This window comes from Saimiri boliviensis, chromosome 5 (genome assembly GCF_048565385.1).
Source record: "Saimiri boliviensis isolate mSaiBol1 chromosome 5, mSaiBol1.pri, whole genome shotgun sequence".
Lineage (NCBI taxonomy): Eukaryota > Metazoa > Chordata > Mammalia > Primates > Cebidae > Saimiri > Saimiri boliviensis.
The window spans coordinates 30324423-30337069 of NC_133453.1; the positions used below are offsets into that span (position 1 = coordinate 30324423).

The 12647-nt window shown below is 35.0% G+C and overlaps 1 protein-coding gene across 1 annotated transcript in view; it reads right to left on the bottom strand.

Annotated features, from left to right (window-relative positions):
• Positions 1 to 252: 252 nt before the first annotated feature.
• The window catches only part of CPS1 (carbamoyl-phosphate synthase 1), a 118952-nt gene continuing 106557 nt past the window's right edge, over positions 253 to 12647 (bottom strand). Inside the window, exons 34-38 of the mRNA XM_003925583.4 lie at positions 10715 to 10813; positions 4415 to 4474; positions 3542 to 3654; positions 2298 to 2427; positions 253 to 1536 (exon numbers count right to left, since the gene is read on the bottom strand). Coding sequence (XP_003925632.2) covers positions 1438 to 1536; positions 2298 to 2427; positions 3542 to 3654; positions 4415 to 4474; positions 10715 to 10813 — 501 coding nt within the window. The 3' untranslated portion in view covers positions 253 to 1437. The remainder of the gene's footprint in view (positions 1537 to 2297; positions 2428 to 3541; positions 3655 to 4414; positions 4475 to 10714; positions 10814 to 12647) is intronic.

Genomic DNA, 12647 nt, shown 5'->3' on the forward strand with positions numbered 1-12647 from the left:
ATCAAAGGTGGCTTATAGCCATATAACCACTTAATTAATGTTATGAGGAATCTTAAAAGCAAGGGAGGGATGAGAAAAAGTAAAAAATATAACTGAAAATTCAGTATTTGTAATGTAAATTTTCTTATGCCCTATATGGGTTTGTATGGAAAACATAAATAAGCAATGCAACTGTGGCCCCTAACCCTGTTTTATCATAGAAGTAAACTGATCTTTGTACATCAATGTAAAAAATGCACGGATACAACTGCATTATACCTTAATAGTATTTTATTTAAAAGTTCACAATTAGAGCACTTGTAATAACAGAAAACATTTAAAAGTAACAAAGTCTGCCCTTCAGAAAAGACTTTTCTTATATGTAGAAGGAATGGTGTCCTTGCCCTTACAGTGGGTGGAATTCGTAGTGCTGTGTGGGATCCCATAGTTCAACAGAATCCATCATTTTAACGGAATGAACCTGACTTCCAAGTTATTCCAAAAGTGGGGAGAGTGTGAATGACAAAAACCTGAATATTTCACTTGGCCCAAATTAAAATTCAATGATAACAACAATGAATCTACATAAACACTGCCTACCATCTGCTCATGCATTCCAGAAAATAAAACTGCAAACCAGTGTTCTTGAAAGAGATCCATACTTTAGCAGGAGAATTGCTTCAAACCCAGGAGGCAGAGGTAGCATTGAGCCGAGATTGCACAACTGCACTCCAGTCTGGAGACAGAGTGAGACTCTGTCTCAAAAAAAGAAAGAGGAAAGAAAGAAAGAAAGAAAGAAAAGAAAGAAAAGAAAGAAAGAAAGAAAGGCAAGGAAGGAAGGAAGGAAGGAAGAGAAAAAAAAAAAGAAATCCATACTCTAAATACTTCTGTCACATTTCTCAACTTTAATATAATGGGAAGGGATAATAACATTCCTGGATTAGCCAAATGGGTGAGAACAAGGATCAAAAAAGAAGCAATACACAAACACCATGACGGAGGGGTTCATAAATTAAATCTATATTTCATTTTATCAAGTTTTTAGAGTATTCTGCCCTGTTAAAGGGTCCTGAGTTTGCAGATACTGTTTTAAAAATAGAGTATCCTAAAGTATAGAAAGAATTCAGAAGACAGAACAGCAACTTTTCCTACCTTGATCACTATTAATCAGCACCATAAAATGTAAAAGGCTGCAAATAAGCACATAGGCAAGCCTAGTCCACCAAAAATAAGGTATTAGTAAATGGATGAAACCTCATGAAGAGTAAGTAACTTAGGAAGGTAGGTAAGGTTTTGAAGATGTGACTGACAACTTAATTGCAAAAGATACAGGATATTAAGGCATGACGAAGTAAACTGAAATAAAGTTTAAGTCTGGGAAACAAAGCTGTGAATCAGTTCCTTTGGGTAACGTGTAGCTCAGGTTGATTTAATAATGGGGCTGGGGTGTCTTCATCTCTATGCTGCTTTTCCAGCACTGTACTGCCGGTAGTGGAAAAGACTCTTGGAGTCCACCTTGTGAGATTTCTGCATAGCTTCAGCAAAAAGTTTGGTCACCTGAAAATATAATGGTAGGAATCAGCAACCTACATGAGATGAAAGTGAATTTTTAATGAATCAATGTTGAAAAGTCACAAGTGTCTGCTCCCAGTTTTCAAAGGGATATGGGATTAAAAGCATAATTTTTTTTTTACTTAATGAAGACTTTCTCCTGTGTCTCAGACCTCACCATGGGAACTTTCTTTTATATCTCAGACGTCACTGTGAATAACCTTATTTATTCTCCCAAAGAGATTAAAACTGACTCAGGATAAAAAATAAATATGATAGGCAGAAAGTTAATGAGTCTCCACTCTGTTTCTCCCTGTGATAAATTTGATGGATCATGTCCAAGTGAAACTGAACATGCCTCACGCAATCATTTTCTGTGAATTGAACAAGCATTTGTGCTACATCTGGACCTTCAATTATCATTAACCTGTTGCTTTTATGTGGTGGCTTTCATTTAGAAACAATGGAATAAGAGTTTGTATCTTTACTTCATGTCATGCTGTCACTTTTTATTCAAAGGATAATTGTAGAGAAAGCCACAGCCTTCCATGGCCTTTGATGATCTCAATTGCTTGATCACCAATGGTTCCATTTAGGCCATGACCTATCATGTTAGCATTATTATATTTTAGATTCTATTAAAAAATCCTCTCTATTCTGAAAGTTACAAAGAGGGAGAAAGAGAGATGTGTATCTACTAATCAACACTCTTAAGGGAAGCACAGAAACAAAACTCCCATCCAGTCTATATCCAAGGAAGACTATACCTGAAAATTAGTGAGGAGAGGGATTCCACTATCCACAGCTGTCCTCCGAATCACATAATTATCATGGACAAATTTAGTGTTGTTGTTGGGAAGGTTAATCACTAGATCAATGCTGCCATCTCTAATCAATCTGGAAAAATAAACAAAAACTTACAGATGACAACGCCTATTTTATAGTTAAAAAATACTAACATAAATTGCTGTCTTGACCATTCAAGTCAATGCGCTACTGAGTTGATTGCCATCTACCCTCCTCTATTGCCAAGTAGATGTTTAAGTTACACTTATATAGGGATTATAATTTTTATTAGATTCTTGAAAGAATTTTGGTGCAAGTCTAACTAATTGAATACAGATGTTTGTTTTCTCTTTAAAATGTTGTCTGTTCAATCATTAAGAATTGGTTATTTGGTAGACATTATTTTTTAAAAAGAGGTGATCCCTCCAGCATTGAATGTCCTTTCACCCCTATGCTCCCACTCCCACATTAACTTTATTACCTCCTAACTAGCTTAATTATTTTACACAGCCCCGAACAAGGGGCTATTACATCCTTGGAAGCCTGCTAAGGTTTGAACACAATGCCACTATTTTATTAAAGTGATAGTAATTTATGTATTGGCTACTTAAGAACCCTAACAAATAACATATTGCATAGAATGCCACAGCCATTCCGTGGGCTATAATATCTTAAAATAGCACAGAATTATCTCCTATGCAATTATACCACATAGATCTTTAAGGGTTGATTCAATGGTATTCCAGAAGATTCACACAATCTGCTGAAATAACATGTCTTACAAAATCTAATGATGATATGGTATAAGGCATAAAAACCTGGTCAAGGAATGTCTGTAGTAAGTGCTCAACAAATTGACTGATTTATTATGCACAACCTTAGTGAAATATAGCTGGTCATCTTATACTCGATATACATATCTAAACACAATATAAGTTTGACATGAAATATAAAGTGCTGCATTACATTCTTCATGCTCTCACTTGTTTCCATCAAGGAAATCATTTTTACTAAGAAGTATTTTGAAATATGTTTCGTATCACCATGTACACATGACATTATATATTCCATAGTAATGGAGAGTAAAGCTTTTTGCTCATCCACAAATGTATCCATTTTAAAATTTGTTTTAAAAGACTTGCAACTGAGTAAGGTGAAATATTCATATTCTGGTTCTCAAAGTTAATCCTCTAAATTATTTCAGAAAAGTATGCCTAGTTCTTACTTTCTGATGGAAGAGAGGCTGGGATTCTGTCCTTCTTGAGATGGCCATGCCACTGGGGTGGCAGGGACATTGTTGGCATTGAGCCAGTCTGATGTGGCTTCCGTGGCAAAGAGCTACATTTGAAATGAAAAAAAATCAATTACCATAGTACAGTGATTTCTTATTTTTATGGAACATGTAAAACATAAAGAAGAAATTGCTGAACATGAGAAGTAGTATGGTACCATGGATAGAGACTTGGACTCAGAGTCCAGAGGCATGGCATTTTAAATATTTTTTTATATATTTGCAGTGATTTTTTAAAAAAAACATAAGAACCTGAGTTTTAATTGCTTTTATATTTTAATAATGTATTTAATCTGAATTTAATAATTCAATAATTTCCTAGAAATTTAATAATTTCTCAAATATTCATGTATGATAATTCCTTGTTATCAGGTCAACAAATCTCGATGGCCACAGGCCCATGATAAGCCTTGGAAATAATTTTGTTTTACTCAACCAGGCTTTGTGTGGAGGTATTCACTGCAAAGAAGTTTTGCCTGTAACTGTCACAGCAAGAAGCTATAACCTCATATGAAAACAGAAAAGGAAAAACATATGAAACTGTATTGGAATTTTGTCTCAATTGTGCTTGAACTAAACTTTCTCAGTTTTTACCTGGCAACTTCTATTGAATTTGTAGTAATTTTGTAAAAGTTAAAACCCAACTTTTTAATTATTTTACTCTAAGTTTTGAAACTACCAAGTTAGTTAAAACTTTCATGTCAAAAGGACATATTTTGGGCTATTTCTTTTCCAATATTCTACAATATTTTGATTTGTGGACAGATTCCATGCTGACAGAAAACAACTTGAGACTAACAAACATACCTTGAAACCTTCATTGTGTAACTGTTCAGCCACACCAAGGAATCTTGGCCGGAATGATTGCTAAAAAGGAATTGCACAAAATTCACTTTCTAGATATACATGCTCTTCACTTAGTAGCCATATGCAATATGGTATTTCCTTACAACGTCTTAAAAGGCAATGCCGCATGTTGTTAGATGCTTAATATTCAAAGATGACAAGTTTTATCCCTTTATCCTTCTCTGTTCAGTATGAGTTCTTATCTATACTCCAATATTGATGAAATTCCATCCACATTATCTTAATCTCTGTTTTTCACCTTGTTCCCACTCCCTTTATTCTCTGTTTAATCCACTTGGTCTTTGTAAGTTTAGATCTGCCCCAGTTCTGCAAGGATCCTTTTCCGGGTCAGGGAGGACTTAAAAGGTATGTGGGTTAGGAGCCAGTACTGAGTCAAGCCAGCTGTTTTGCCTATTCAACCTGCTTTTATTTCTGAGTTCTAATTTTGTACTACTCTTCAATAACTAGATCATTCTCCTAGTAGCTCATGCCCAAGTCCCTGCGATAACTCAGTCATTGGGAACTCATTTTTTGCATTTACTCTGAGGCAATAAAAAGTTGTAGTTAAAGAATGAGCTCTAAAGTCAGCTACATTTTAAACCCTGGCTTTCATCATTCACTAGTAGTGTGTGATTCAGAAAGTTAATGTCTTTGGCCTTCACTTCTAAAACAGTGATGGCAATAGTAGTATTTCTACGTTTTGAGGCTCCACACCTTATTCAACTGTGTGACCTTGAATGTCTTACTTAATGACTCTATGATGCAGTTTTCTCATCTGTTAAACAGGAATAGTAACAGTTCTTAATTAGTATGAGTGTTCAATAAACTAATTTAGAAGTAAGCACTACTTAAGTTTTAGTATTATATTCAGCACAGTTACTTGCCCATTAGTTTTCAATAAATATTAATATGATTAAAATAATTGTTTTTTCAGCCACCCCAAAGACTAGATTCCTGCCATTGCATCTTAGTTTCCAAGCCTGGGGTCCTCTACCCACAATGACACTTACAACCCAAACCGACTGCCCGCTCATTGATATGCATTTCATTTCCACACAGGCTTCCCTAATGCTCCATCTCACTGTTCAGATATTTTCCTATAGTTCATTGCTGTGTCCTTCCTAGGACCCCAGGTAGACCTGCCTAGAGTCCAGGCCCTACCTTCCCTGGATTCCTGCCCATTGCCATAAGGAGTTCCTTAGTTTTGAAGAAAATTCCTGTGATCAAGAGCTAGTGTTTGCAAGATAGTGGTCAGGATGAAAGAAAAAAGCTAGGTGACCTACCCAAAGATCAAACCCTAACCTTGACTTCATTAATATGAGTGTCTGAGTAACTGAGCTGGCATATTTAAAATCATATACTGTTAAAAATATATATTCTTCTTCAAATAGCAACATTCTTGTTGATTTCCCTTGTAAAAAGTTTTTAAACAGATGACATAAGCTGGTTACGTCAGTAAATGTCTTGTAATCTGTTTATAAACCATTATTAGTGATGCCTGGAAAAAATCAGATGATTTTATTTCAGAGTCATAAACTAAGAAATGTGACAATAAAACACATGTGATTCTTGCACAATTTTGATAATGTTTAGCCCATAACACCCCCTAATATTTACTTGCAGAGGCTTTCTGAGCACAGATCTAAATCATAATAAATGACCTCAAAGACTATGTTCAAATGTAAAATTCTTTTAGATTCTGGCCTTCTCAATCCCAGAACTGCTGTTTCATAAGAGGAAACTATTGGCAAATAGGAAAGATAAACGCAACTGGATGAATTTCAGCTGAGGCAGGCTCAGGGGTTATTCATGACTGTCTTATAGAACATGAATTGTAACCATGCCTAGGACAGTAGCTTTTCATTTCCACTTAGAGCCAAACAGGAAGAAATGAGCGTAGATGTAAGAAGCTCATGGTTAGACATGAAAAAATAAACAAGTTAAAAATTAGAGAATAACTCTTAGTGACATCAGGACAATGGATTAGACAGAAGAATATGACAATTCAAGTTTGATTCACTTTGGAAAAGACAAGGGGCTAAATTTGATAGCATATAAATTTTTTTCCATGTTTTAAGATCCCTTGGTATATAACAAATATACATGAAATGTCAAAAATGAACTTCTGAATGTCGTTAAATCCCCCTAATATAGAACATTACATTGTGATCTTCTGCTAAAAACAGAAGAGACTTCAGTAAGTACCAAATCACATTAGAAGGCTTAGCATAATGATCTCTAATGTTTACTAATTGATACATTAATCATGCACTCAACTTTTCTCAATCTTTTATACTTTCCCTTAGCAAAAATTCCCTGATAATATATTTGATAATAATAAGTGCTAACATAACTTTTAACCAGGTTTCTAAAGTACCATTGCTCAAGTAGAGTGGTTCTCAAATTGTGGTGCCTGAGAAAGCAGCATCAGCATTACCTGGGAATTTATTAAAAATATGAAAATTTGAACCCCATCCCAGATCTATTGAATCAGGAACTCTGGGAGTGGATCCTAGCAATCTGTTGTTTCACAAACCCTCCGGGTGATTTTGATGCATACTTAGGTTCAGGAAAGGGGGGAAATAGGTGATAGGAAGACTCTCATTCACTCATTTTGTAATATGAGGTCAAGATGTGTTAACCTTGGCTAAAGTTACAATGAAAAATGTTGAGGGAGGAGTACTGGAATGTAATTTTTTTTCTTTGCCATTTTAAAGTCAAAATAAGTCAGCGAGTCCTCTAAGACCTGCAGACACCAGGCAGAACCTCATTATGGAGCTGTTTCAGTGTTGTTCCCCAGGTGGAAAAGATAAATATCCAACATGACAATATTGACAGTTCCCAGCCAGGGAACCACTCTACCTTCTGGTCTGGGTGGTGGCTTCCATAGGCACATTATAAACTTCTATCAAACATGTATTGAACACTTGTGACACATAAAACAGCCTCTCTACAAAAAGAAATTACAGCTGCCAGCTTGCATCTGAGTAGCCTCAGATTTAAAAGCGGATTGAAAATACCTGTGTAAGAAACCATTTGTTACTAAAGGTGAAAAGTACAAGCTGATTTATTTTCTTGGAAATGTTTATAAAGAAGACAGTCCTTTAAAGGTGAAAAATATATATATTTCCTCCAATGATCATTTTCACATTTATCCAACTCCTCGCTACAGAAAAGAAAGCCAAGTTAATACTATGTGATGCCTGTGGATTCTATGGGGACCTCTGGATTGACAAGTCTATGGTTCTTCCTAATGATTCTGTATTAAAGATAAAAGGTTATTCATGTCACTTGGAGTTGTCTTTTCAAATAAAATGCTTGCTTTGTGTTTCTGAGCAATGCTGAAGCGCAGATGTCAGATTGGTGCTTGCCACTCCACAAGCATCACTGAATAGCCCAATCAGAGAGGAAAAAACAGTGAGTGCTCTTGATCTACTCTAGAGTAAATCATTTATTGTTAAAGGATCTCCCAGAAAACTTCAAAACAAGGCAGATTGCCTACTCACTGAAACTAAAAATAAATCCTAATGCAAATAAAAGTGGCTAGAAATATTACAGAAAAATCGAAGATGATTTTTGTTGCCATATAAACCTGTATTATGCCTTTCTTATGTTAGAAATGCCTTGATAGAGACACAGGGCATGTAGTGGATTGACAAAGATCCTTTGACAAAATCTACATCTTGATTCTTTTATCCTAAGTCCTAGTTATGGGACTGATGTTATTAACAGTTCAAACTTCCAAGATATTTGACCCATTGGATTTAACTTTGGAAGGCCAGAAACAGAGAGTCTGTATGTGTGAAAGAGGAAGGTGGGAAGACAAAAGAAATTTAAGTTAGGAAGACTGCCATATAACAAGTTCTCTTGGAACTTCGTAACATAACTCAACCTCAGCTAGACGCCTTCCACTGGATTTACTATCCCTAACCCCCATTTATATATTAGCAGTTCTTTTTAGTGCCATTTTCAGTTTTAACTTTATATATCCAAAAGTGTTTATATGAGTTCTTCTGACCAAGTGGGATCATATTAAATAAAATGTTTTTTTTTTTTAAACTACAATGTATCTTAAAATATGGAACCCTAATTACTTTATCTGCAATTGTTAAGAAGCTGCAGTAAAAAGTTGAGATTAGATTTGGTCCCATTCTAACTAAGAAGTAGTTCAGTAAGTTTTATAGGTATTAACTCTCTATTTACTATATTCTATCATGCTTTTTCAGTTTATCAGACTACATTTTAAAAAAATCACCATGAATGAAAATGCTACACATAGTGATGAAGAAACTATGCATTAGCTGATCAATTTTACCATGGCTGTAAATATTTTGTTAAGTGTAATTTTATTAAGTATTCTTTAAATACTTTTTAATATATTTTTAAATATGTATGTGCAGAAAGTTCTTCACAACAACTCATGTAGCTGCTAGAATGATTATTTCTTTAAAAAGGAAAGCATTGAAAGGTAGAATTTCAATAGACAGATCTTACTGCTTTAAGAAAACATTTTTTTTCCCCAACAAAATCTTTTTTCCCCTACAAAGCAAAATTCTGTCCACTAATGCCAAAATTACACAAATACTTCATAAGGATCAAATTAATCTTTGCTTCACATTTCCCTGCAGCACTAGAACCAAACAAGGCACAATTTTATACATCACTGCCTTCTTAAACTGGCATTTTAAAATGTTAGCGCTATTATGATTAGACGTGAAGATGTGGACTTAAGGGCATGGTCTTCTCTGAATGCCCCCAGGTCTCACATTAAACTTTAAGCCATAACTGGAAGTTGGGCAAATATTCTCCTACTTGTGACTTAATAATACTTAATACCCATTTATAATGTGATGAGTCTCTCATATGGTGTGATTTGTCTCTAAACTGCCATTAAGCTTCACAATTGCAAGTCATCTTGTTAGCCTCTTTTTTAACTATTCACTACCATCCTTTTGGTACCTTTGTAAAGCAAAATCCCAAGTTACTCTTTGCAGAAACTTCTCCAAAGCCACTATCTGTATAGTCTCCAGAGTCTAATTTGCTAATATTAAGACACCCTAATGAGATGGAATCTAAAATAATCACCCACTGGCTTGAGAATACCTGGTACTGTTCTAATTATATTTTTATTGATTTTTATGTAGCCATGCAGATTTTGAGCTTATTAAAAGCACAGCAGGGATATTATATAAGACAATTTGTTGTTTTTTATAGAGCCCAAGAATTACTAATTTCAAATAAAAATGAATGACCAGTTGGGAAGCCTCTAGTATTTTTTTTAGGAAATTTACAAATAGGATAGTTTGTACACTCTTGCGATAATCATTCCAAACAATAATAGAACTTTCCTATCATTTTGCCTTAAGATTTACATTTCACTTACATCAATACATTGATAATGCCTTTTTCATTGCATAAAGATACTCATTTCACCCTACTTTGACCTAGAAGGCTTACTAGAGAATATTCCAAGAACTTCCACAATATATACAATAGACTATGAAATAAGCTGATTTTCTTAGGCCCATTAAGTCACTACCCTTCTAAAACTTTCACTCTGGAGTGTTAAGCTGAGAAACTTCATCAGATAACATCCATGTATTCCAACTTTGAATCCTTGGCATTTAGTAGTGTTTGAAATGGGAAGGACCGAATGAATGAAAGTAAGGAAGAAGCGATGGTCAGGAGAGAACAGATATGACTTCAGTTTGAGAAATGTTGAATTTGAGATATTCAGGTGGAGGTATCCAGCAGCTTTCTGGAAATATAGGATGGCTGAGGATTTAAGTTTACAGGTGGTAATTATATACAGAAGAGTATGTACTATAGACATGGATGAGTTGGCAAGGAGGAAAATCAAGAGACAGAGAAAAATAAAGAGAAACGGAGGACGTGAAACCCAACCTCACATAATTCCTATGTTCAGGAACTAAGGATGAAGAGCTAAGAGTAAAATGTATAGAAAAGACAAAACCAAAGAATAAGAGATTCCTTTTTTAAGGTACCCTGGATCTCATTTAGAACAAGTATCCCTTCACTAGAAACATTTTCTTTCTGTCTGTATTTTATTTTTGGGCTGATGGAACAGAAGGCAAAATAAGGAGGCAAATAGAGAACAAATGCCCCTTCTTCTTGTAAGTTGCCATAAACTGAAATGTAAAACAAATCTCCCCTCTTCTATACCACAATTAACATTCTACCCTGCCCCTCACCACTCACCATGTATGACCATGGGCAAGCACACAGCCACACACCACTTACCTGGATGCCAATCAGGATGCCTTTCTGGGGTATCTTAAATCCTGTGGAAAGCATTGCCTTTAGGAAGGCTGTATGAATACCTTCACCAAAGCAAGCCACCTGTTCAGGAATAAATAAAAAATTAAAATACAGGATGCAAAGATTGGTCAACCACTCCTATCAAAAATTAAAATTAAAATTCACACACACACACACACACACACACACACACACACGGAAAGTAGTTTACTCATAGACTCCTTCTGTAGATTTTATTAATGTTGCCCAAAGACCATGCAATCTGAATCCAGGGATTAAAAGGCTGGCCAGGGCAGATGTATCTTATGTTTTTAATTAAGCATAATGAATGAATATGCAATTCTTTCTCTATCCAACAACACTCAATGGGGCAACATAACTGGATTCTACTGTGAGTTATTTGGATACAAATCACAGCTTCTGGTCCATAATGTGGTAAGTTCCTAAATGTTAATATGACTTACTGTTTAAATAAAAGTACATGTCTTATACACTATGCAGCCATGCATGAATTTACCGGTCAGTAACAGAAATGTATAACTACTGAATTGGTTTGGAGTCATTTCACAGAGGTTATGAGACAGCCTTCTGAGAAATTTAATAACTCCATGAAAAAAGCTCAAAGGAACCTTTTTTTAAAAAAAAATCATTTTCAGAAAATGAACCAAAATATCCTGTTCCTAGTCCTGAATACCCAGAGCCATATGGGAGAAAAACAATTCCAAACAAACTAACATATATACTAATGTTAGAGCATACGGAAGTTTCATTTAGGTTTAGGATAATTGTGCTGCAATATAGCTACAAGTCAAATAGCCCACATAATTATAGAACAAGTGGTATATTTAAACCTGATAGGAGTCAATTCTGCCGTGCATATCATTATTTGGCACAGGTATGTAACCACCATTAGAGTAAATACCACTGATGGCTAAATTTATTTTTTAAGCAAATTATCCTTTCTATGCAAGAAAAGTTCTTATGTAAGGCACCAATAAATGTGGCTGCTGCTTTTCCCTCCACAGTGAACATTTTGCTCAGTCAAGTACTGAGCAACTAACTTAAATAAGGTCAAGCTAAGTTAGTGAGTCTTAAATTCTACTGAAAAGAATTGGGCAATCCCATCATAAGTACAGATGCAACAACATTGATGAAGTTTTAACAATTTTCTACAGAACCACAGAAAGTAGTTAAATGTGCCATTAAGGATTAGGACTAATATCCCTATTTTACCACTGGGAACATAAAATGTCTCTTACTTATATCAGTAGCTAGAGGTTTATTTAATCCTACAACAAGCCATTTGGACATGGAAAATGTCTCTTTGAAACATAATTGAGATTTTACTAAGCTAGAATTCTGATTTCAGTAACAAAACAGAACTTGTAATATTATACTTTATGACACTTGGAAATATGACTCTTTCAAATAATGGAAGAAGAATTCTCTTTCTTTATACTTGAGAAACAAATATAACAAAGGGGAGCTAAATTTCTCATTTTTTTTATATTTCAATAACTCCAATAATGTATGTATAGAGGCAGAATGAACATAGGCACTGAAAACAAATTTGTCAAGCTAAAGAAAACAGCATGAGAGAAAACAGACCTCTCTCTGATCTAATCCCTAGGCCAGCTGAAATCAGAATTACTAGTAGTAGTGACCATGGGATCAAGAAGAACCTGCAGAGTATCTCCTTAAACTGACTGAAGATGTAACGTACATAGCACTTCATTTAAAAAGTAAGGTTTTCTTGCCCTTAAATTAAAAGAAGCAACAAAGAGACAAAGAGTCCCCTTTCAAAGACTCTAAATACAAACAGGAGAGCCATTTATTCCTGACTGCCTGCCTTCTTGTTTCACTTGGCTTCTCATCACAGACCTTGCTTGTAACCAGGCAACCATATAAAACATCA